Below are 23,255 nucleotides of genomic sequence, written 5' to 3'. Positions count from 1 at the left end.
GTTGAGTTGCTGGCTGGAGTTAAACCACAGCAATGGGTCTCATTTCTCCTTCACTCAGCTGCTACCAGCTTTCCCTCTCCTGAGTCTGCTGGCATTGGTCAGAAAACCTGCCTTGTCCCTTCTGTTGTCTGGCACAGCCTTACAGGATGTGACACCACCCCACTAATTTGCCATCTGCCCTTACATCATTACACCATGTGTTCTATTCTAGTTAGTTTCTCCAACCAACGTGTCTATTTGTATAATTTTATCTCTTCTTATATTAATATTTTGGGGGATGTAGCTTACCTTGCAATAATATACAATTAGAATTGCATTAAAGTTCCCAGTAATGATGATGGGACTGTTAAGAAACTTATTCAAACTGAAAGGAAGAATCTTCTTTAGCTTTGTTTTCACTTTGCTCCTAAAATTTCTTTTGAAATGCTTTTGATGAAGCAAACATTAGAATATATCTTCACAAGAAAAGAAGTCTGTTTGAAAATTTTCCTTGCAATACTGCAGGCTGGAAAAATGCAGTGAGAGTATCTTCCTGAAGTATGTGCTGCTTCTGAAAAAACTGAAATGAAATCAAAATCCTCTAACTGTTCTTGCTTTCCAATTTCAGTATAAGAATGATTGTTCTCTTTGTAGCAGAATTTTTAATGCATGTTCAGATACAGGAAGCAGGACTGTATTTCCATTCAGACAGATAGAAGGACATATTAAAACTTAATTTTGAAGTCCTGTCTATTAGAAACTGTAACTGAAGTAACCCAAGTGGTTTTCAGATGTAGAAAGATTTTATTAGTAACTTTTCTTTTTCTGCCATAGACCAAAACTACCAGGAAGGTTCCTGTACTTCAAGAATTGCGTAGTCATCAGTATTGATTGCTGAATGTTTGTCATGATTTTTAAATTTTGGGTCTTAATGATTCTTTGCTTAGAAATGTTACTGTTCCCTCATACAAAATCAGTTTTATTTTGATGTATTACTTCATTAATGTAATACTTTAGTAGCCATGAATAGTGTAATTCATAATTATGGAAAGAATATATGTCAATTTGTAACTTTCATGTGTGTGGAAAAAGTATATGTGACTATCTGTAAAGAATGTAAATAGTGTGACTTAGAAAATAAACAATGTGGGAAAGTCTGAATTGAGCACTGTTAATAAAAATAAAGGTGTATCATTGGAATAGAAAAGGACTAATTGCAGGACTAGCCTGGGATAATCACATCTTGAGTAGGTTTTGAATATTGAGTGTAATCTGATTTAGTGTGAATTTGGAACAGAAGAGTGAAATCTTAGAGAAGCTTTTGGTAATGTGATTAGTTACAAATGCAGCATAGCAGCAGTTGAACTGAACAGGTAAGTCATTAGGCTGAAGTAAAACTTTGGCGTTAAGAAACATATTTTAAATTAAAATCTGCAGGTGTCATAAACCATGAAAAGTTAGTAAGATGAAATACAATCCACTTTTCTGAAGTGTTCTTTAGTCAACTGAGATCAGAACAATTAATTACTACTTCTAGTTAGATTGGTATTCGTTTAGGAGTCCTGTGTTTCTTTTAGTTACAATTCTGCATTATAATTGGCATCCCAAGTGTTCCATGAGTATTTTGATCAGTATATATTTTCTAGGAATTATTGGATTAACAGATTTGTATTTTTCTGTTTTCCAGGTCTAACAGGATTAAAAAATATTGGAAACACTTGTTACATGAATGCAGCTTTACAAGCTCTTTCCAACTGGTAAAGAAAATGATAGTTAATGCAATTTTATATTTGCTTATGCATGCATTTTTTCCTGATGGGCTTAAGGGGTTTGGAGAGGTGCACTACCATGGAGGAAGACATATATTTGTTGAATCTGTCTTGTATACTGCAAGCAATTTATTATGTTATATGGGCCACTCAGCTTTTTCTCTTTTTCTCTCATTCTAATGCCTCCTAAATAAGAATATATGCAGTTTTAAAGATAAGAAGAAAATCTGAGAAAAGCTGCAGAAAAAGCAGAGGAAATGCATAAGAATAAACTTTTAATTCAAGACAAGAGATATTAGGATGAGAGCATGGCTGTACTTCTGTATACATTCATACAGTTCAAATGTAGGAACTGTATAAATGTACACAGTTCATACATTTATGAACTATACTTCCTACATTCATAAATGCTGCAACCAAACATTTCCTGTCCTACCAGCATTTATGAACATAGGAAGTGGAATTGTTCAGTCATAAAATAGCATTACTCTTATGATATAATCCTGTATGAAATGCAGATTTCCTCTTGTATTTTAACAACCTGAACAAATTACTGTTTTCTTCTTTTTATTCAGCCCACCTTTGACGCACTTTTTTCTTGACTGCGGGGGCTTAGCCCGAACGGATAAGAAACCTGCAATTTGTAAAAGTTACCTCAAGCTGATGACAGAACTCTGGCACAAAAGCAGGTATTAAATAATTTTAGTGAGGAAATAATAATAAATAAATTCCAGAGTCATGAGGGATGCATTAATCTGCCCTAGGTTTCTAATTTTTATTTTATGTGTTCACAGAATTCCTCTTAAAAAAAAATCAGGAAGGAAAGATTGACCTGCAGGGCTTAAGCACTCTTATAACCTGTTACTTTTTATACATACCAAAGATAGGACAAGAAATAGATTGGATTGCAAGCATTTAGCTCTTAAAAATGATTATATTTGCCAGAAATACATCTAAAATGTTTAGCTATTTTATCCTCTCTGTGTCCTTTGTTCCGTATCAATATTTTATCAGTTTCTCTTATTTCCTTATATGGAATTTATGTAATATCTAGCTAAGAAAATACTTCAAAATATAAATACAGAGGTAAAGAAACAGTAATTATTCAGAGCCAAGAGTATGTCTGATTTGTTGTCTGGTTGTCTGACAAGAAATGTGCCATAAGAGGCCTGATATACTTGCTGTTTCAGTTGGGTGACAGGTGTTTAAAAATCGTGTAGTTAATAATTCAATGCCAGTATTACATTTTGTTAAGATTAATATTATTGGTTCAGTTGCAGGTAATGGTAGGATCCCAGTAAAGATAAAAAAATCCATTTAAATTCTTTATTTTTCAGTGTTTATATATTTAAAACTTTTTTTTAGGCCTGGATCTGTTGTCCCTACTGGTTTATTTCAAGGAATTAAAACTGTTAATCCAATGTTTCGAGGCTACTCTCAACAGGTAAAACTTTCTGATATCTTTTAAATCTGCCTAAACCATAAAATTATCTCTTAATCAGAAATCTAATGCTTAAGATACCTTACTTCCTATATTTGTTTAAAGCAGAAGCAACATAAACTTTAGTTAATATGACTTGAATGTAGATCATCTGAAATGGAATAATCAGTAGTTAAGTCATGTTTTATATTTATTTATATCAAATTCTCAAAAGGCTTTCAATGTGGAATAACTCCTTTTCTTTCAGGAAAATTCAAATAATATCTGAACTTCTCCTTTGTGGGAAATAATGCTGCTAATGTTTGAGCAGTCTCAGAAAATAAAGATGTTAAAAAATAAAAAATAATATAACCTATTTTTAATATATGTCTATCAATGATGTTTTAAAAGACATACACAGGATGCAGTTTCCATTTAGTATCTTGGAAAAAAGCCCCACCATTTGTGTGTTATGGGAGCCACAGGCTGATAGCTTGTTAAATGGGCAGGGTTCATTTTATAGGAAAGGCATTCTTCAGTTGCTGCTTCATACAATATCTTGGTGCATTCATACAGTGTGGAGCACTATCATTAAAAGCTTTAGGAGTAGGGGAAAAATTTAAACCTTGTAATTAGCAAAGCTTACTGGTGTCTTCTGGGAATCTGCATGTATTAATAGGAACTTTGCTGGTTCCATTATGTTTCATATTTGTGGAGTGAAGGATTAGGACACATGTTTTCATGTTCAATTGCTGCATGATGCTGTAAAGTCAATGTTTAAATACTAAGCTTAATGTTCTGTAATCTGCTCATGAATTTCTGAAGTGCCACCTAGCTTTCTGAAAAAGCAGAAATTCAGCCTTGATAACCAAAAAGAAACTGTATGGAAACTTAATTCTTGCAGCTTTGAATCCTGATGAAAACAACTTTTTCCATGCAGAGCAACACTTAATGAGAACCTTTTTCAGTTAGGCCTGGATCATAGTTCAGTTGTATGTTCAGCAGGTTTCATGGCAACAATTAAAACACAGCAGGGCTTTCATAGCCAGCACTCTCCTAGGGCAAGTTGGGCAGCCACGTCCAATCTTCAGGGAGAAAATTACATTGATCAGTGATCAGTGAAAAATGTTTATCTCTTAATTGGTGTCTTGATGGTTTTGTTAATTTTGTTTTTTTGTGAAAGAATTGTCAGCAAGTAGGCATACTGGGGTTTTTTTCATTACCCAAATCCAAACTCAGTTTTGTAAGTTGCAATTTTTAAGAAAATAAATGTTTTGTAGTCAGCAGTTTTGAGCTTAATAAGTAATTGCTATGATAGATGGGAATGTTGAGCAGCAAAAATTACTATTATGAACAACCAGAATACAAAAAGGAAAACAGAAGAAAATAAAAGCAGTAGTAGTTGCCAACAAGAGGCTTTTGTTTTCTCACATACCTGCTTTATTGGATACTTTCTATTGCCAAGATAGAAATAGATACTGCACTGATTGATGAAATTTGGTGGCTTTTAGGATGTTTTCAAACACAAATTAGACTTGTAGTATTACAGCTCTTTGTGGGAACGCATTTGGGAAATCTTGTTGAGGCTTTAGAAGAAGAATTGTAGTATTATTGGCAGTGTGATTCATTGGAAAGACAGGCTAAGTGAGATCATAGTAATTTTACTTCATACCCAGTGAAAGCAAGGCTCTGGTTGATTTTAATGGAGCATTTTATCTCTAAAATGCTCCGCTACAAGCAGAGCTGGGGTCTGACCATGCTGCTGGTACTTGTTTGAGTTGTGTTTATTGTTCCAGTAAGCTATTGGCAGCATTTTTGCTGGTGTTGTTAAAGTAATTTATTTTGGGAATTGGAGTGTTTTGGTGGAAACTTGTATGACAAGATTACTTGTGACATGCAAGAAATGTATGCAGGAAACATACATGGTCTGGTAATAAAAGTGGTTTTGAACATTAGACCTGGGACAGAAGAACTTTCTTTATTCTTCATTAACAGCCAGCTTTCATTTTAGTTATCTGTATCTTTTGTGAATATCCTCCAGGTAAAACAGAGTAACATGGTAAAACTTGTTTAAAATTCTAGGATGCACAAGAATTTTTGCGTTGTCTCATGGATTTGCTGCATGAGGAACTTAAAGAACCAGTTGTAGAACTGGAAGATGCCCAGCCTATGAGTGTTGAAGAGAGTATGGAAGAAGATAAGAGCCAGTCAGACTTAAGCTTTCAGCCCTGTGAATCCTGTGTAAACTGTGATAAAACAGAAAATGACACAATTTTCAAACCTGTCTTAGAGGATCCTGCAGAAACAACCATGTTAATTCAGGATGATGATAACAATTCAGTCACTTCCAAAGACTGGCAGAAGGAAAAAAGCAACAAACTTAAACGAGCAAATTCTATGGAAGACTTGGAAAAAGACACAAACACTGCTTCAGAGACCACTGAATTTTTAAATAACCAAGGAACTGTCAAAGTACAGATACACAGCAGATTCTCAGGTAATGCATTGCTAAAGTGCGATTGAACTAGTCAAAATCTTAGCCAGAATATCTGTGGGAGTAGAAGTGAGTTACAGAATGTAGTGAGGTATAGGCCAAATTAGGTAGGTGGTTTTACTTGTAAACCATGTCCCTACTTAGTTAATTTTGTCTGTTTAGGTCTTCTGAATTTGATTTTAATTCCCTTGGTGAGCTAACTGTTTGTACTGGGTAAGGTTCCAGATAAGAGAGGGTTTTTTTGTTTTGTTCTTAACTTCAAAGGAACTGAAGTGGTGCTACATGCCTAAATGTCCAGTGGCCTGACAGTGGGGTTAAATAAGTTACACGACGACTGTGTCTGTTCATTCTGCAGTAATTTTTTTCACAGAATTTGTGCAACTCTGAATTGCAGATTACATCAATGACGTTCACATGAATGATGTATCTGCTGCCCAAACACCATCCTCAGTTGAAGGGATGAACACACGCTTATCAAACAGCCCTCCAAAGTCATTCCCATCGTGCTCTTCACTGGCACAAGTCCACAAAAAAGGTAGAGGCTCTTTATTTTCTCCTTCCTGGTACTGAATTATTCCATATTATCGTTCTCATTGTGTTTCTTATGTCTTGTGTAACAATGCAGGGTTGTTCCTAAGGGGCTTTTAGCTGGTGGGGAAAAGAGAGTGTTATGTAAGCTGGACATGCAAGATTATTCCCTGTATTTCTATCATCTTCTGATTCTTTTGAAGCATGAATAGTATTTGCCTTTATTTTAGGAAGGCAGAATATTAGTTTTAGACAATTTTCTCAGTTGTACCAGTTTGGAGAGAAGAGAAAGGTATGAGAAGTTAATATCCCCAAAGGTAATGCTCTCCAGAGAATAAGCTCATTGGTTATTCAGCAGAAGTTCAGTAAATCAGCATTTTAGTCAATTAAGGTTTAAGGAGCAAAGTGTAATTGTACTGTAGATAAACCTGTAAATGCTGGCTGCTTCGTGGTTGTTAATGTCCCCGCAGTGCTGAGTATTTCTTTTGGCGCTGCAGCAAGATGCCTTTATGAGCATCTGGAATATTTAGACTTTTACTGCCTTTACATATAAGACAGTGCTGCTTTAGGGCATGAGGAACAATATATAATTTTATTTTCCCTGATTTGTCTAACAGTAGATTACTTTAAGCAAAGCTTGTCTTTCAGGGCATGCTTTTAAGGCATTGCACCAAACCAAATCAAAAAACAAATACAACTTTAATATTATGATCCTGCTTCATTTGATAGCCTTTGCAGATAAGTTCTGAACATTCATATTATCTTTTTAATGCTTTAGCATTGGTGTTGCATGACAGTGATTTAATGGACTTAAATCATTGACCTCCTTGGTTTGTTTGTTGAGCAGCTTTGACGCTGCATCTGTGCTACTGTCTCCAGTTTTGGCTTTGCCATTACAGGAGGGTTTTAGACAACCTGAAGTGAGTCTGTCAGAAGAGGTGCTCGGTCACTGGTGCTTGCCCAGGAGAGGTGTTTAAAAAGGTGTATTAAAAAACCTGGGGTTTTTTAATAAGCAGCTGTTAGGCTGGGCTCCTGTTGTACCTTTAGTCTGCATCAATCCTCTGTCATCAGTGTTGTGATACAGTAACCTTGTGATGCTGCTCTTCCGCCCAGCATGGTTGAAACTTCCCAAGAAGATCTGATCAAATTAAGTGTCAAATAAAATGTTCCTTTTTATACCTGGGGGGATTCCTGCCAAGATAAATCCATCATGTAGACTGACAGTTTTAATTTTACCTACAGAGGCAAATGTTTCTGGTGATTGTCCCCAGTGGTTTGAGGAACCCACATGAATTGCCTGTAATGGCAGTAATGTGATCTCATAATTCCTAAGAAATATTTAGTAAATAGAAAACAGGGCTTGGCTCATAATTTAACTCTGAACATGAGACTTCTAATTATATTACACAAAGCTGAAGTGTAATCAGAATCCACTGTACTTTGCCTTACTGCAGCCTTTTACTTTTGTCATTTTTCTAGTTTCAACGGTATCGTCACCAAAAAGGAAGAAGCGCAAGAAGTACAGGAGTGTTATCTCTGATATATTTGATGGGACTATAATAAGTTCAGTCCAGTGCTTGACCTGTGATCGGGTAAGAAGAGAAAGTTCTGGCTTTTAATATGTTCTTTTCTTACTGCTTTATGAATACAGTCATTCTCTGGTAACTTTATATTCTTTTGTGGCAGATTTCCTCAGAAGGTTGGGGTGTTTCATGCTCGTTCTCTCAAATTGTAATGGTGGCTACTACCAGCACTTTGTGTTCAGAATAGCTTCTATTCATTGAGCTGAATATTTACTCAGAGCTGAAAAAAAAAAAATTTGGGAATTGGTTTACAGCAAGGATGAAGAGAGAAGCTTACTCTTCAACTTCATTTAGGTCTCATACGTTTTTAATAATGCTCTGAATATCCTAATGCATACATGCTACTGTCCTAAATTCTCAGGTACCTAATGTTTCAAAGAAAAGATAAGACAGTGATCTAATATAGTGCTGTAACTGTCTTATCAGATAGATTGAGACTAACAAAATAAGGCCTTTCAAAAAATGCAAGTAAAGACACTAACTTTTGCAATTATATGAATCATTAGCTGCTTTCTGAAGTTGTCCTCAGGTGAACAAGTTCAAAAAACAAGGAAAAATTTCTAAAATGTGTTTGATGTTTGACTCTGTGACTATGTGATCACTAAATGAAGCACAGGAGCAAGAAAATGTACAGATGGGTCTCCCTTGCAGCGTGTCCAGTTGCATCAGGTCAATATAATGTCAGAGTAAAATACTGTGGAAGCAATGGACTGAAGCTTTCTGAAACTATTATGTGTAACACGGCCTGAAGCAAAAATCATAGTGCTTTGTATGACTGATATGAAGAAAAATAATAATGACCTAAAAAAATTGTTTCCATGATAACAATGCACAAGTTAATTTTAAAATGTTATTTTTTGGTTCCTCTTTTTTAGAAAATGAATTCTTGTTAATGTGCTTTTTTATAATAATTTCCTACCTAGTGGAATTTTCAGTGATGCAGTGACTTGGTAGTTACTAGTGAATTGTACAGAATTCAGTTTAATTAACCATTTCTCTTCAAGCCTAACTCCACTGTGTTTCATTTATTTTTTTCCTTAGCTGTCTGTAACCCTGGAGACCTTTCAGGATCTGTCCTTGCCTATTCCAGGGAAGGAAGATCTTGCTAAACTCCATTCTGCAAGTCATCAGACATCTCTAGTCAAGGCAGGGTCATGTGGAGAAGCATATGCCCCCCAGGGATGGATAGCCTTTTTTATGGAATACTTCAAAAGGTAAATAATATTTACCTTGTTTGATTCAATTATCTATTTTGAATTTCTAGTTTCTGCTCTTCTGGCAGAACATTTGTTGGTTTTCTTTCTTTTCTGTCAATGATGTTTCAGGTTTGTTGTCTCATGTGTTCCTAGCTGGTTTTGGGGTCCAGTTGTAACCTTACAAGATTGTCTTGCTGCCTTTTTCGCCAGAGATGAGCTCAAGGGTAAGAGGTTAATTACCTGAACATGTTTCTTCTGTGTATTTTTTCCTCCTGTCACAATGAGATGATTAATATCTTCTTAGCTTAATGCAGTTAAGCAGAGGCCACCTGTTAAGGTGTAATACAGTCAGTCCTTGTTCATTTGGGATCATTCATTTCAGAAAGGTAAGCTTCTCATTCAACTGAGTATTTGAGATAAATGCCAAGAAAGCTACTTTAGAAATGTCACATCAGTCTGAATTTGGTTTAGTGAAATTGTATCGACTGAAGGCTCATAAAAATTTCAAACCCACTATATTAATATTCATTCTCATAACCTCAATTTGGACATAGTAAATTATTTCCCTTTCAAATTATATAGCATTGTCTCTTCAGATTATACTGTACTGCTTAAGAATTGAAGATATAAAACCTAAGAACCTCTCCTGTAGTTGCTATGTCAACACTTTTATGACTATTAAATACTGAATACAACTTAAATTCCCTTGACACTTTTTCTATCAAATGTACACGCTTAAAGGATAACTGTTTGGATTTAGAGAATGATGGCTGGTTTTCTTCTCCCTGATGTTTGCAGGTGATAACATGTACAGCTGTGGAAGGTGTAAAAAGTAAGCTGGCTTTTACCTTTGTTTTACTTTGTCTTAATTTGAGGTTTTACTGTTTCTGTTAGTCAAGAGACATTTATTTCTGTTGGCTATGTCCCAATACTGTTCATCTTTTGATATGATCCTGTGTTCTGACTGTCAGAAATTCTGTATTCCCAAGGAATACTTCCCAAGGAAGCACTGACTTACCCTACCACATGTGCTTAATTCTTTCTCACGCTCTTCCAATTTAGATGTAAATTGGTTTTGTTTGACAAAACAAAAGCTCTTAGCCCTCTCTAATACCAGCAGCTTTCCCTTTATATGCAGTAGCTCACTAAGGTGTGTTAAATAAATAAATAAACTATGGCTTTAAATACTGAAGAATCAAGAAGCGGAAGTGGTGTGAAGACTGCTTGAAGCCCTTTTTGGTACTGGAATGTTATTCCTTCTTGCATGTGCTGTAGATAATTTCTTAGAAGTAAACTTAGTTCATCTTTTTTTTTTGTCTTTTGCTGGATAATCAGCTTTCATGAAGCCTCAAGTTTTTTCCTCTATGTTAAGAGAAACTGTTAGCTAGTTGGGACTTGATTGTACTTGCTGTTTTGAATTTTTCAGCAGTACAGATTGTCTTGTCTTATGAACCATCATTGTTTGTATCATTTTGGCTACTCCATGTCTAGTCTACATTCCAGAAATATTTTGGGTTTACTAATGCAATGTTCAGCTTAGGCTTTTGCTGATCTAGTGCAATAAAGTAAAACCTTTTCAGAATTAATTATTGATTGTTTTGGTTTGGTTTTTCCTTTGCTTAGGTTAAGAAATGGAGTGAAATTCTGCAAAGTACAAAAATTTCCTGAGGTACTGTTACAATATGCACTTTAAAGTGCTTTTTCTGCATGATTATGAATGTGGTAAAAGTAAATGAGTTGCACAGAGTAAATTGTGTTTATAATGCTGTGTGATGGAAGTCTACCTTTATATTGGCATTTGTTAACAATGTGAGCAACGTGGTTGTTCACCCTGTAAGGAAATGAATCTTGTACATGACAAGTACAGGAATGGGATTTCCCTGTGTTATTGCTGTTGGTCTGCAGGCAGCAACAGCATTTCTATTCTGTGTTAGTATATATGCTACTGTTTATACTGTGTTCACAGAATTAAACACCACAGCCAGACTGGAAAGCTTTTCTATAGTAACATTTGTAACTTTGCATTTAGGAAGTAGTCCAGTCTTACACTTGAAAGCGTGAGTTGATATCTGCAATAATCAGGAGGAATTAGTGTCCCTCATTACAAGATTGTGCAATATGTGCATTGAGAAAAGGTACATTTTTCAGTGCTGCATCAATGTTAGTAGCCACAGCTGATTAAAACACAGAGTTTATTAATATGCTTGAAGTCATAGGGAAAACTATCCTTTTTGGGATTATAAAAGGAAAAGATGGTACACACAGTTTTTAGGTATTTAATATCAAATAGCATGTATAGTTCTTGGCTGAATCTGTCAATCCTTACAGATTCTGTGCATTCATCTCAAAAGATTTCGACATGAACTCATGTTTTCCACAAAAATTGGGACCCATGTGTCCTTTCCCTTGGAAGGCCTTGACCTTCAGCCTTTCCTTGCAAAGGACAGTCCAGCTCAAATCGTGACTTATGATCTCCTGTCTGTCATCTGCCACCATGGAACTGCCAGCAGTGAGTATGAGCTGATTGTTTTATCTTTGCAGCTGGTACATCAGCACTCTTCTTCAAGGATGATAACTGTATACTGAAGGGTAAAGAGATAAACAGTGGTAATTAGAATGTGGAAGATGAATGCTGTGATTTTTACCTTGATCCTGAAGATTTAAGGCTTGCTCTGAAAGAGTTGGCACAACTTTGAAATTAAATAGCATGCCTAAATGAAATTGAAGGTGGAAAAAATTTAACAGATCCAGGAATATTAAGTAAGAAAACTATTGAACAACATAAATGTACGAATAATATTGCCAGCAGATGACCAGTTGATCAGCTGGTCTACATAACTGCTGTTCATGTCAATGCTTTAATATTTGGAAACTGTTTACCAAGCACTACAAGGATACCAGTCGTTTTTTAAAAATATATTCTTTTGTATGATCATTGCCATTTAACCCCAAAAAGAGATTCTGTTTCTCCCATTTAAGACTTGGGGGGGGTTTTATGACTTAGTTCCTTTTCATGTGTTACAGAGTAAAATGGGCAGCTCTAGACCCTCTTTGGTAACTCTTGCTTCCTGCACCCTAGGTGGACATTATATAGCTTATTGTCGCAACAATTTAAATAACTTGTGGTATGAATTTGATGACCAGAGTGTCACAGAAGTATCAGAGTCCACAGTGCAAAATGCAGAAGCTTATGTTCTCTTTTACAGGTAAGAAAGACATCAAAAGTACAATCATACCCCTGTGAATCATGTATGTAAATACCTTTCAAGCCATTGGGCAGCTTTCAGAATTAGCTGCCCCGTGAGAATTATAATGGAAGAATTTGACCAATGAGAAAAGCCTATGCTGACAAAAAACTTAATCCTTCCGTTATGTCCTTAACACTTGCTCTGTAAGAGCTAAAGTGTTTATGTTAAAATGAAATCTGCATAGTAAGAGAACTTTAAGCATCAATTAAGAAGTAGCCACCTTATTTTCAGTTAGAGGAAGTGAATTCTGCACACAGGGAAGTTTTGCATACAGCGAGTTTTTAACTGTTAGAGCTCTAACTGGAATTGTCCAAAGTATTTATCAGATGGATGGGATGTAGGACAGTAGAGGTTTTAATGTTTTGTAATTTAATCCATTGTATTATACATTTTATTATGCATTTAATTTAATGCTATTTATAGGCTCTTCTGTTTCTGAGAATTTAAATAAAAGGTGAGAAGTCATGTTATTACCATCTTCAATCTAGGGAACTTTTGTGCTTTAGATAATAAAAACAACTCAATATTCAGATTTTAAATTTCTGGCACTAAGATCAAATTTCCACTAAAAGTTGGCTGCAAAATAGATTGTGCCAGAGTTGCATAAAAAACAAGATGTGTTCTGAGAGTGCTTGAGCTTTCATTAGGAGCACTCCCACCTGTCACTGTTCAAGTGGAGCCCATGAGTATCACTTAGTGGGCCTTTTAAAAGGAATTTGGAAGTCATGCCATATTGCCAAGAAAAAACACTAAATCTTTGATTGTGGGTTAACATATTCAAATAAATAAGAAAAGAATAGCATTAATAAAATATGGCTTTAAAAAAGAATATATCCGCAAAAGACTACTACTGGCTTGGAGAAGAGAGATTCTATTCCATCTGAAACGTGAGAGCAGAGTTACTTCCAGTTTACACTGAGAAAAGTAGGAGGATACAGGAAGAGTAGGGGAATTACCTGATCTGCTTACTGTAACCCTACTTGTGAAGATAAGAAAGGAACACCTGGCCAGGAGTGCAGCTTGCAAAGCTTTATCTCGAACACTGCAGAGAGGAGCTGAGCAGATGGGCTCAGCCCTTGGGTGCTGCACCCCCTGTGCAGCACGGCTGGCTGCTCTCCTGCAGCCCAGCTGTTCGCTTTCTTAGGCTGTGCTAACTGGGAAGCACAGGCAAGGCCCAGGTAATTTACTCACAGGCAGAGTTTTCTTTTCACAAAGTAAGTTATCTGCACTGGACACAAGGATCTGTATCTGCACTGGACACAGGATTTGTATTTGTTTAATGATTTCTGTTTCTGTAATAGAAAGAGCAGTGAAGAAGCACAGAGAGAGAGACGGAGGATATCAGGGCTACTGAATATGATGGAACCAAGTCTTCTGCAGTTCTATGTTTCCAGGCAGTGGTTAAATAAATTCAAGACTTTTGCAGAGCCAGGACCAATTTCAAATAATGACTTTCTCTGTATGCATGGAGGTGAGACTGTAACTGTGAATCATTTAAGAATAATTTGTCAACTTCTAGCTATAACAGTGGTGTATACTTGTTTTAATTGAAGGAATTTGACTATACTAACTTCATGTTATAACTTCTTTGGTAAATTATAACTTGTGAGTAAATTCTTTCTTATTGTAGTAGCTGACTAAGTAGAAATTATACTGTGTGAAGTTGTCCTATTTTTTTCTTGTCTCTGCACATTTGGTTTTGTTTATAAACTTTCGTGATTCTTAAAGAGGAACAGTTCCTCTTGTCTGCTTGCTTCTTAAACATGTATATTCACATTTTAAAAAATCCTGTCACTATATCATCATCCTTAATACTTTCATCTGCAAATTGAAATTATTTTCTCGGCTTGGGGCTATAAGCAGTGAGAAGATTTGAAAGGTGCTTTGGAAGAAATTGATCTGATGCAGAGTATCCAGTGCTTAGTAGTGTGAAAATCAAGTAGTAATTCTGTGTATTTTGTATAGGAGCATAAAAATTTTACCTTGTGCTATATGTTAAAAAAATAAGAGCATTGCAGTAAGCAAAACACATTTGTGGAAATAACCCATATTTGAGTGCTAACAATCCAAGAAATCATTACTATGTAGTACCTATTTTCTAATAAAAATACAATTGCAATAGATTGGAAGATGGAGGTGCTGCCCCTGTTGCTGAGCCAAAATTTTAACAGAGGATGATTGTGTCCCTGTAGCCACCTGCAGGGTACCTGTGAGCCCTTTGGCTTTCCCTCTGCCGGGCTGCAGCAGATGACTCTTGATGTACAAGTGCCCAAGTACTTGATTTTCTCTGTTCCCAAGAATTCCTGCATAGTCCACTGTTGTTTACCATGTGCTTCAACTCAACACTGCTAATTCTGCAAGCCCCTCCATTTCTGCCTTCCTCAAAATTTATCTGCTCTCAAGTATTCATGCTGTTTGAAGTAATTCCAAAAGGTCTGCAGCAAATAAGTGAATTTTGAGTAGACAGTTTGTTAGTGTTTACATGCATAATCAAGATATTTAATCATCCTGACATTTTAACTGTATACCTTAAGAAGCTTTTTGAACTCATTATGTAAAATGGATTCTAGCCCTTTGACTTTAGCCATTCATATAGTTAGTTTGCTTCTGCTTTTTATAAGCTTTTCAGCCTCATAAAGGACTAAAATCAGTGGTGTCTCTAAAAACAGTAATAGATTATGCCTAGGTAAAACTTATTTAATGTAATTTCCATGAATTCATTGAAAGGTTCTGTTATTTATTTATTTATTTATGGACTTGTAACATAGTCTCCTCCCCTCACTAAAATCCACAAGTGTTTTTTTATTGTTTGGGGGGTTTGTTTGTTTTTGTTCCTTCTGCAGGTGTTCCTCCACACAAAGCTAACTTCATAGAGGACCTCGTTGTAATGCTACCTCAGAATATATGGGACAATCTGTATAGCAGGTAAGTTTGGAGCTGTAATTGGGAAAAATCCAGTGATAGTTTGAGAGCCAAGCAGCAGCATCAGATGTAGAATTACTGGCTCAGGAAAAAGACAGCCCTCTGGGCACCCAGCTGAGTGCAGGGGCTGCAAACAGCCAATTTATATCATTTCCTTATGCAAAGTAAAAGACTGCATAGAGTAGTATGTTACTGGGTTAGTACTTCAATATTAAAGCAATAAACATGTATGGTATGTATGAAATAACACAAAGTAGGTCAGCAAAAGTACGCTTGGCAGAGGTTTTTTGAAAGAGCTCTCTGTATCAGCTTCCTGTTCTCTTGTTGGCTGGAGACAGCTTTTCTTTTAAGTTGGCTTTGAATCCATAGCCTCAGCTGCCAGTACTGCTTCAAAATAACTTATATCTGAGTGTTCTGTGTTACTGCCCCACACTTTAATGTCAGTCAGGTTTGAGTGCTTGCTTACAAAGCAGGAATTCTTACAAGCTATGCCTTATTCTAAAGTAACAAAAAGCTGCAGAAGAGCTTTGCTGATGGCGTTCAACACTCTGTATTCCACTTGCATTAAATATTTTTAGCTGTTAATTTCCTGCCACCTGAACGATACATCTAAGGATCTGGGGAGTTTTTTATTGATGTTTTAAAGTTTTGGTGCACATAAGTAAAAAATAAAAACAATGGTATTTGCATTTTATTTCCCTTTTCCTAGATGTACTGGATTTTTCTTCCATTATCCATTTTCTGTATGTAAAAATAGCCTTCTCAGGAGGAGTGCCCCTGCAGACTACCATGGATAAAATTTCACACGAGAAAAACCTGAGGGAAGGGTCAAGAATAACCTATTAAGAGCGAGACTATAAATAAGTTTAGAGGCTGGGGTCAGGGAGGTAGCAAAGCTAATGAAGTCTGCAGTGAGATGGAGGAACATGTTTAAGACAGAACTGGCTGGAATTTCCATAGGTTGTTTCTTAGAATAGAATTAGAATCTTCTTTGGTAAAATCACACCTGGTGTATATAGAACAATACTTGCTCACTGACATGTTTAACCATAGCAGCTCCTTCTGAAGTCTGTGATGCAGCTGAGTTTGAGATGGTTTGTACTGGCATGAGGCAGTCAGAACTTGCAAGATGATCTTAGGATGGAGAACAGAATATCACTAAGAAAATAAACTATGGCTTTTTGGCATCACTGTGACTGGCATGTGTCAGCCTTCTGTTCATACTGACATTTGCCACGTCTGCAGGTGCATGATCTTTTTACGTGATGTTTTCCACGAGGCTGATTGTTCGGGGTTTTTTACTTTTACTGCAGATATGGAGGAGGACCAGCTGTTAACCATCTGTATGTTTGTCACACCTGCCAAATAGAGTCTGAAAGAATTGAAAAAAGAAGGAAAAATGAATTGGAAATGTTTATACGGGTAAAACAGTACACGCTTATCCATTCTGCTACTGGCCAACACCTGACATTCATGACTAGACCCAAGGGATTACTAGAATTGCACAAGGGATTCCTGTAACAAATGGACTTTATTAAATATCTCTATACCTATATACCACCCCACCTCTCTTAATGGCTGCAGTAGTGTTCTTGTGAAATCCCAGGATAACTCTTACGTGAAAATGTACTTAGAGAAAATTATTAATGTATTTCTTAAATTGCTTTTTTATAGTATGGAAACAGCCATGTAAGCAGTTACACTGCCAGTCCTCTGTTCTGTGCAGCCTGATACGGTTTAAGTGCAATAATACTGTGCCAAGAAAAATTTAATGAAAATCATTAGTTCTAATTTTAAAGAAAAGGCATTAAAAATATAAACAAACGTAAGTGATTCAGTGTGAGGTAAATATGTTAGTATTGTAATAGATCTGTAAAATTATTATCAAGGAGCTAGTATATTTTCCCTGGTTAGAGGATTATGTGCTTGAGTCTGAATAGTAAAATAACTAGAGGTAATGATTTTGATGTTCTTAAACCAAAATGTGTTTTGAAGTTTTCAGTGAAAATAAGTGCAGAGATACTGGAGTTCCATTTCTGCTATCTCAACTCATGAAAGGAAGAAAAATAGAACTGACTCTGTTTTTTCAGTTCTGTTTGTCCTTTCATCACACTTCAGAGATTGTCATATTTTCCACATTTTTCTAAAATTTTTAGGAATTTTCATTACTCTGGATTATCATGGGATAGAAATTATTATTCGTGACATTGAGTCAACCCCATTTGGTTTAGCAGTGTCTTCCCAGTAAAAGCAGTGCTTATATGTGCACTGTTGTGCAAGTATTGTTACTGGTTAGTACACAGAAAATTCCATTGTTCTCTATAAAGATGGCTTTAGGGAATGATTGCAACACTTACTCTATATGAAACCTTAAGAAGTTGTGTTGATGCTTTAGGTTTATGACTTCAAAGGGGAAGTGTAGCTGTGTTATTACAGAGCTAAAAAGATAATGGTTTGAAGGTTTAAGTGACTTTTTGCTTGTTTCTTCATAACATTGTAAAAAGATTTGTAAGTCATGAAAAGTCCCAGTGTGTTAGTTCACTGTGCCTTGCTTGGAATTGTAGTGCCATCTTCTCAGAAGTACTTGAGGAGAAAGAAACACAGATGAAGATACAGTTCATCACACAAAGAACTTTCCATAAAATTATGGAAGAAAATTTTCAAAGCACTTTCATTTTACAAAAATAAGATCTCTGCTTTTTTTGCTACTTGAAAGTTCTTAGTGTTTGATGAGTAAGCACTTGTGCTTAAGAAGAACTTGTTGCTGTTTTTAGGAAATAAAAGTAATTTCTCAACTAAACAGTAAATCAGCTTTTAATATGAAGGCTACCACTGCTTCAGAATCTCATCTCATCTGTTCACTAGGTATTTACTTTTTTTATGGTCAGTGATTCTTTAAAATGTTCTGTTACAGTGTAATGGTATGGTGTTAGTACATCTCAAAGAATTCAGTAGTTTAAAGAAATGAAAGGGCAGAAAACCAGGTTTTTTTTTCTCCCTGTAGCTTAATAGAGCATTCCAAGAAGAAGAATCTCCATCAACGTTTTACTGCATCAGCATGCACTGGTTCAGAGAATGGGAAGGCTTTGTAAAGGGTAAAGACAGTGGTAAGTTGTGCTTCATTTCAAAATATAGGTAATCTTCTGTCGTATTGTTGTTTGTTTCTGCTTTGGTACAAAACTGTAGGAAGGGCAGATAGCAAAGGCAAAGAAAGCTCTTAAATATCTAAGACACAGGTTTTATAGGTTACAATACATCCAGGTTACAGAACATATTAAATAATTTACAGCAATGGGATAATGGGGTGGTGTTGGGAGGAATGTTGCTTGTTTGCAGGATGTTTGCTGTTAGTGGCAGCAGGAAAATTGGATCTAAGTACAGGAGGGAATGGATTTTGTTGTGCAAACTGATAGATGATGCTGCAGCTTTTGGAGGAAAGGTGACCTTGTCAAGTGTAAACTCAGATAGCTCAGTAACAACTGTACTGATGTCAGTTTAGCTGACTTCAGATGCCTCCAAAGTTTTAAAATGGAAACTGATAAATTGTTCTACAATCTTATCAGAGTCTGCTCTGGGACAGCTTTGGTAAGGGAAAGAATTAGGATTAATTTGTGTTTTATGTTGCTTGAAGACTTAACTGTAATCAGGAATGCTTTGGAAAACTTGCTCTTAATTAAAATGTGATTAGCTCTTAACAACTTAGAATGTACTGTTAAACAGTAGAAGAACAAGCAGTAAACAAATGATCTGTTTTTCCTTTCCTTTGCAAATAGAACCTCCAACCTGCTCTTTGTTTTCAGCTCTCCCAATTTTAATAATTTTTCTATTGCACTAGATCCTCCTGGCCCCATTGATAATGCTAAGATTGCAGTAACAAAATGTGGCAATGCTGTGCTAAAACAAGGTAGGTGTCCAATATTGCTGCAGCTTTATGCATTTGCTGGAAGTTAGGGAAATTTATGATTTTTAAAAATTTATTTATTGTTACAATAAAATGAATGGCAGTTTCTAATTAATCTGTGTTGTGCCCATTTTTGGGTAATCCTTTTATTCTTAAAATGAAGAATTACTATATGCAATAGAGTAATCCAAGTGCAGTTGAGAATGTAGGAGGTGTTTCAAGAGTAACTTGAAAGTGGAGAAAGTGTGCTTTAGCTTTGTACCACTTGGTTTGATGGGGGTTTTCTTAACAAAACTGGGAGACTGTTCTATTTCTGTAAGTAGTTATTTGAATCTTGAAACCTAACTTGAATAGAAAAACATCTCACAGAGAGAGAAAAACCACTGTACATAAAGTCTGTTGCTCATTTTTCTGCAAGTCATTTGATACTGTACATTGCATGTTAGAGAAGTTTTTGCAAATATACAGATTTCTTCATTATTCTTCAGAGTTAAATGCTCAATGTCATTTATTTGGAATTAATAGCTACAGAGGAAAACATTCTTATATGACCTGCTCTAGGAAGTCTTTAGACTTTCTAGGAAGCTTTAAATTCATTGCAGCTCAGCCTAAAAGAAGAATCTGCATCAATAAGATTAATGTTTATTTAACTTGATTTTTTCCCAATTCTGCTTAATGCCTCAGCATACACTAGATATACCATTAAACCTACCATAAACCTCGCCAACTGTAGAATGTCTAGAGTTTATTTTAAAAACAATGAGTTTTGGCACTCATGAGTTTTTTAGTGCATTTTAATGATTTAATTAATTGAATGAATTTGAAATTTAATTAAAATTGAAGCAAATTAGCCAGTTGTTGGTTTACTTTCAGCTACATTGGTACAAATTAGAGCTTGGTAGAAATAAAGATGAATAGGATGTAGAAAATCTTTCTCATAACTTGTAGGGGGTGGGAATGCCCCTAAATTGGGTCCAATACTACACATTTCTGTGATTCAGTGCCTGAGTTCACTGTGCCTGTTCAGTTTAACCTGACTGGCTGCAATCTGGATGAGTGAGTGAAGATCTACTCCTGTTGAGAGCCTCAAGGTAAAAGAGTAGAAGTGAGGCATAACATCATTAGTACTGGCATGGGATCTGCATGATGACTTTTAGAGGAAGCTTTGCACGGTTGAGTTTGTGTAGCTAAACAAACATGCAGCTCTTTGTACCCTTCCCCTTTAGAAACTCTAAACATATAAAGCACCACTGCAGCAGGTGATGAGGACAGAGAAGTACAGGAGGTAGGACAAGAAGGTTGTAGTGCTGACTTCCTTTTTTTAAAGTATGAGGGTGCTGAAACAAGGCTTAACAAGATAAATTAATAATGTCTAATAAGGCTGTCAGGGAAAACTTGCTGTCAAGTAGGGTTTTGATTTGCTAAAAGAAGAGAAGGCTTATTCTGGTAGAACAGAAATGTGACCTTTCTGTGGGTTAATGTGAGAAAATCACTCAATATCAGACAGACCCTTGTATTAAAACCTAGAGGGGAGATGTGCTGATACATCTTGTCTTTGCCACTGGAAAAAGTTGTGGACAATCAGAAATGCTTGTTGGATGCTGGCTTGAGACAGGAGACAGCACGGAATCATAAGCAAAGACTTTAGTCAGTGAATGAAATCAGGCTGACCCATCAGTGCTACAGGAATATTGCTGGAGCTCTTATTATCCTAACAATAGTCCTCTGTCTCTGGGAATTTCACTGTGCTTATCATACTTTTATTCTTTACTGTCAATATAATTTCTCTGATGAAGCAAGAATCTTGAGTCCTTGAACTTTATGTGATTCATGTCATTATTATAATATGAGTCATTGTTTCCTGAGTCCCAAGATTTACTGGCTGTGAGCTTGATCAGTAGATATTAGATAAGATGTTTATCATAGAATTTTCATGTGTTTTCTGCAATTACTGCATAATTTAGAGCAGATAGTTGTAAGAATCAAGAAGTATGAAACTAACACAAAGGCAATTTGGTTTGGCAGCTGGTGCAAGATTAAGCAAAAATAAAGGATATGGTGTTAAATTTGGATCTGAATGCTTACAGTTTTAAATTTTAATCTGGATTCTTTTTTCTTTTTGTATCTGTTCCGGACTTAAATCATTAAAGATTTAAATAGTAAATAAATTTTAAAATTTTTTCAGGTGCAGATTCTGGACAAATATCAGAAGAAACATGGAATTTTCTTCAGTCAATATATGGTGGAGGTCCAGAGATTATACTCAGACCACCTGTTCCTCCAGTAGAGCCTGATATATTGCAAACAGAAGAGAAGATTGAATTAGAAACTCATGGTCTGTAGCTATTGAGGAAAAGATGAACTTGTAAGGAATCCAGCTTCCTTACAAAATGCCCAAAACACATTCCTAAAAGTTTTATTCTCTTATGTCTGTTGGAGGCACAGCTCACTGGGCATTACATTAACGACAGAATAGTAAGTTGAAATATGTATTGCAATTTGTTTAAATAGCGACTGTTTCTCTGTTTTGGAAGGCATGTGGTTTGTACATTTTGGAATGTTTGGTCCATGGGAAAAATGTAATTTCTGAATTTTTTGCTAAAACTCAAGATTCTATTATATCCTTAGACTTGAAAAACAGGGACAAATTTTAGAGATGTTCAGTAACCCTTCTGATTCCTGATTGGGCTTCTGATATCTACAAACTTTTGCCTGGCTTAATTGTACAGTCTTGACAAGCCTAGGTATGTGTGGAGTATATTTTAAATGGACTGTAATCAAACATAAAGAAAAAGGATTTTCATTTCCTAAATGCTCAGGAAAAATTGTCTTTTACTTTGCACTGTAAGTATATGAAATGGGTAGTATATAACATCCAAATACTTACTGTATTTGAGTGGCTCAAACATTAGGGTAGACTGAATAATGGTTTAGTCAGCAAATGTCATAACTTATTACTGCTAAATTTTACATCTTATTATAGTCTTCTGTAACTCTATAAACCTGGCTAGTGTCTTTAATAGTATATGTGGCAAAAAGATTTAGTCTTCTCTAGGGTAACATTTGAGAGCATGAAGTGTGAAATGTAAAATTATTATGGATATGAGTGATATAAATTTCAGAAAATTAAATTGTCTGGTCTCTTGAATTACATTCGTAAGCATTTATATTTGAAGGATTTTATTGTATTGTTAAGAATTTTCATTGGCATGATGACCTTTAATGTCAGAAGCTGGATAAATGTATATATTGCAAAACTTTATTGAATAATTCATATTGGAATGCAGAATGACACTTGCTCATGTTTTTGCCTGATATTGTTACCAAATAAGCAGCATTATTCAAGACTGGATCAATAAAAAAACCAAAATTAACTGTGGAATAGGCGGGGGGAGCTTTCCTAGATGTTTTTCATTTATTATATAAATACAAAAACCTTTGAAGTAATGCTGTGGTACTGCTCTCACACCCATACAATTGTACTTTTTGACCATTTTAAGTTTAGACAATGATGTTGACAGTTCTAGTTCCAAAGTAAGAAAATCCTGACATAACATTCCTCTGAATAATTTTATATATAGTTTAAAAATATATTGGTTTGTAGGACTTCATGCTATTCTAGTTCAAAAGCCATCTATAACAGCCTAGAGAGAATATCCTCTAACAGTAAGTATTTGTAAATGTGATTTGATGTTAGTAGATAAAGCAACCTGAAGCTAATACCACATTACCCCTGTAATGTATCAAGTGCTTACTGCTGACTTGTGTTACTGATTAGGTGAAGTTAACTTGCTTATGGACAGTCATTAGTAATTTACTGATGCTGGCCTGTGAGCTACTGTTTGACTGTCTGATTTCAAGTCTATTTAAAGTCTTATTTTTCTTTTTTTTTTTTTTTTTTTTTTGCTAAAGTTTTCTAGTTTTCTTTGATTTAAGGTTCTTTAACATACTAAAGATAAAGAACAATGAATAGAAGAATTTTTCTTAGACAACGTTCTAAATTGGAAACTCGAACTATTTCCTTGGTTAAAGCATAGTACAGTGATCAAGTTTATAAATTTATTCAGTGTTTTCATTAATAGTCTGGATGGTAGAACATACTGGCCTTGTAAAATTTGTAAGGGAAAAATGGATTGAGTGTTAGGGGCATCAGCTTGTCAGGGAATGAAGCAGTTCTGTGCTGAGTATTCTGAGTATTACTGCAGATCAGACTAT

General features: G+C 35.5%; 1 protein-coding gene across 6 annotated transcripts in view; it reads left to right on the top strand.

Annotated features, from left to right (window-relative positions):
• Positions 1-22,422, top strand: part of USP33 (ubiquitin specific peptidase 33) — a 35,577-nt gene extending 13,155 nt beyond the window's left edge. For 4 of the 6 annotated variants that reach the window (XM_066555370.1, XM_066555372.1, XM_066555373.1 and 1 more), the window contains 18 exons: positions 1,667-1,736; positions 2,324-2,437; positions 3,114-3,192; positions 5,251-5,665; positions 6,057-6,197; positions 7,670-7,782; positions 8,815-8,987; positions 9,090-9,193; positions 9,768-9,801; positions 10,593-10,638; positions 11,298-11,478; positions 12,049-12,175; positions 13,519-13,688; positions 15,061-15,142; positions 16,453-16,561; positions 18,144-18,246; positions 18,975-19,043; positions 21,226-22,422. In XM_066555370.1, the coding sequence (XP_066411467.1) occupies positions 1,667-1,736; positions 2,324-2,437; positions 3,114-3,192; positions 5,251-5,665; positions 6,057-6,197; positions 7,670-7,782; positions 8,815-8,987; positions 9,090-9,193; positions 9,768-9,801; positions 10,593-10,638; positions 11,298-11,478; positions 12,049-12,175; positions 13,519-13,688; positions 15,061-15,142; positions 16,453-16,561; positions 18,144-18,246; positions 18,975-19,043; positions 21,226-21,383 (2,288 nt within the window). In that variant the 3' untranslated portion in view covers positions 21,384-22,422. The remainder of the gene's footprint in view (positions 1-1,666; positions 1,737-2,323; positions 2,438-3,113; positions 3,193-5,250; positions 5,666-6,056; positions 6,198-7,669; positions 7,783-8,814; positions 8,988-9,089; positions 9,194-9,767; positions 9,802-10,592; positions 10,639-11,297; positions 11,479-12,048; positions 12,176-13,518; positions 13,689-15,060; positions 15,143-16,452; positions 16,562-18,143; positions 18,247-18,974; positions 19,044-21,225) is intronic. The other 2 variants (XM_066555375.1, XM_066555374.1) reach the window with 2 other exon arrangements.
• Positions 22,423-23,255: the final 833 nt, after the last annotated feature.

Source organism: Molothrus aeneus, chromosome 9 (assembly GCF_037042795.1).
Source record: "Molothrus aeneus isolate 106 chromosome 9, BPBGC_Maene_1.0, whole genome shotgun sequence".
Classification (NCBI taxonomy): domain Eukaryota; kingdom Metazoa; phylum Chordata; class Aves; order Passeriformes; family Icteridae; genus Molothrus; species Molothrus aeneus.
This window is presented reverse-complemented; position numbering and strand designations above follow the sequence as displayed.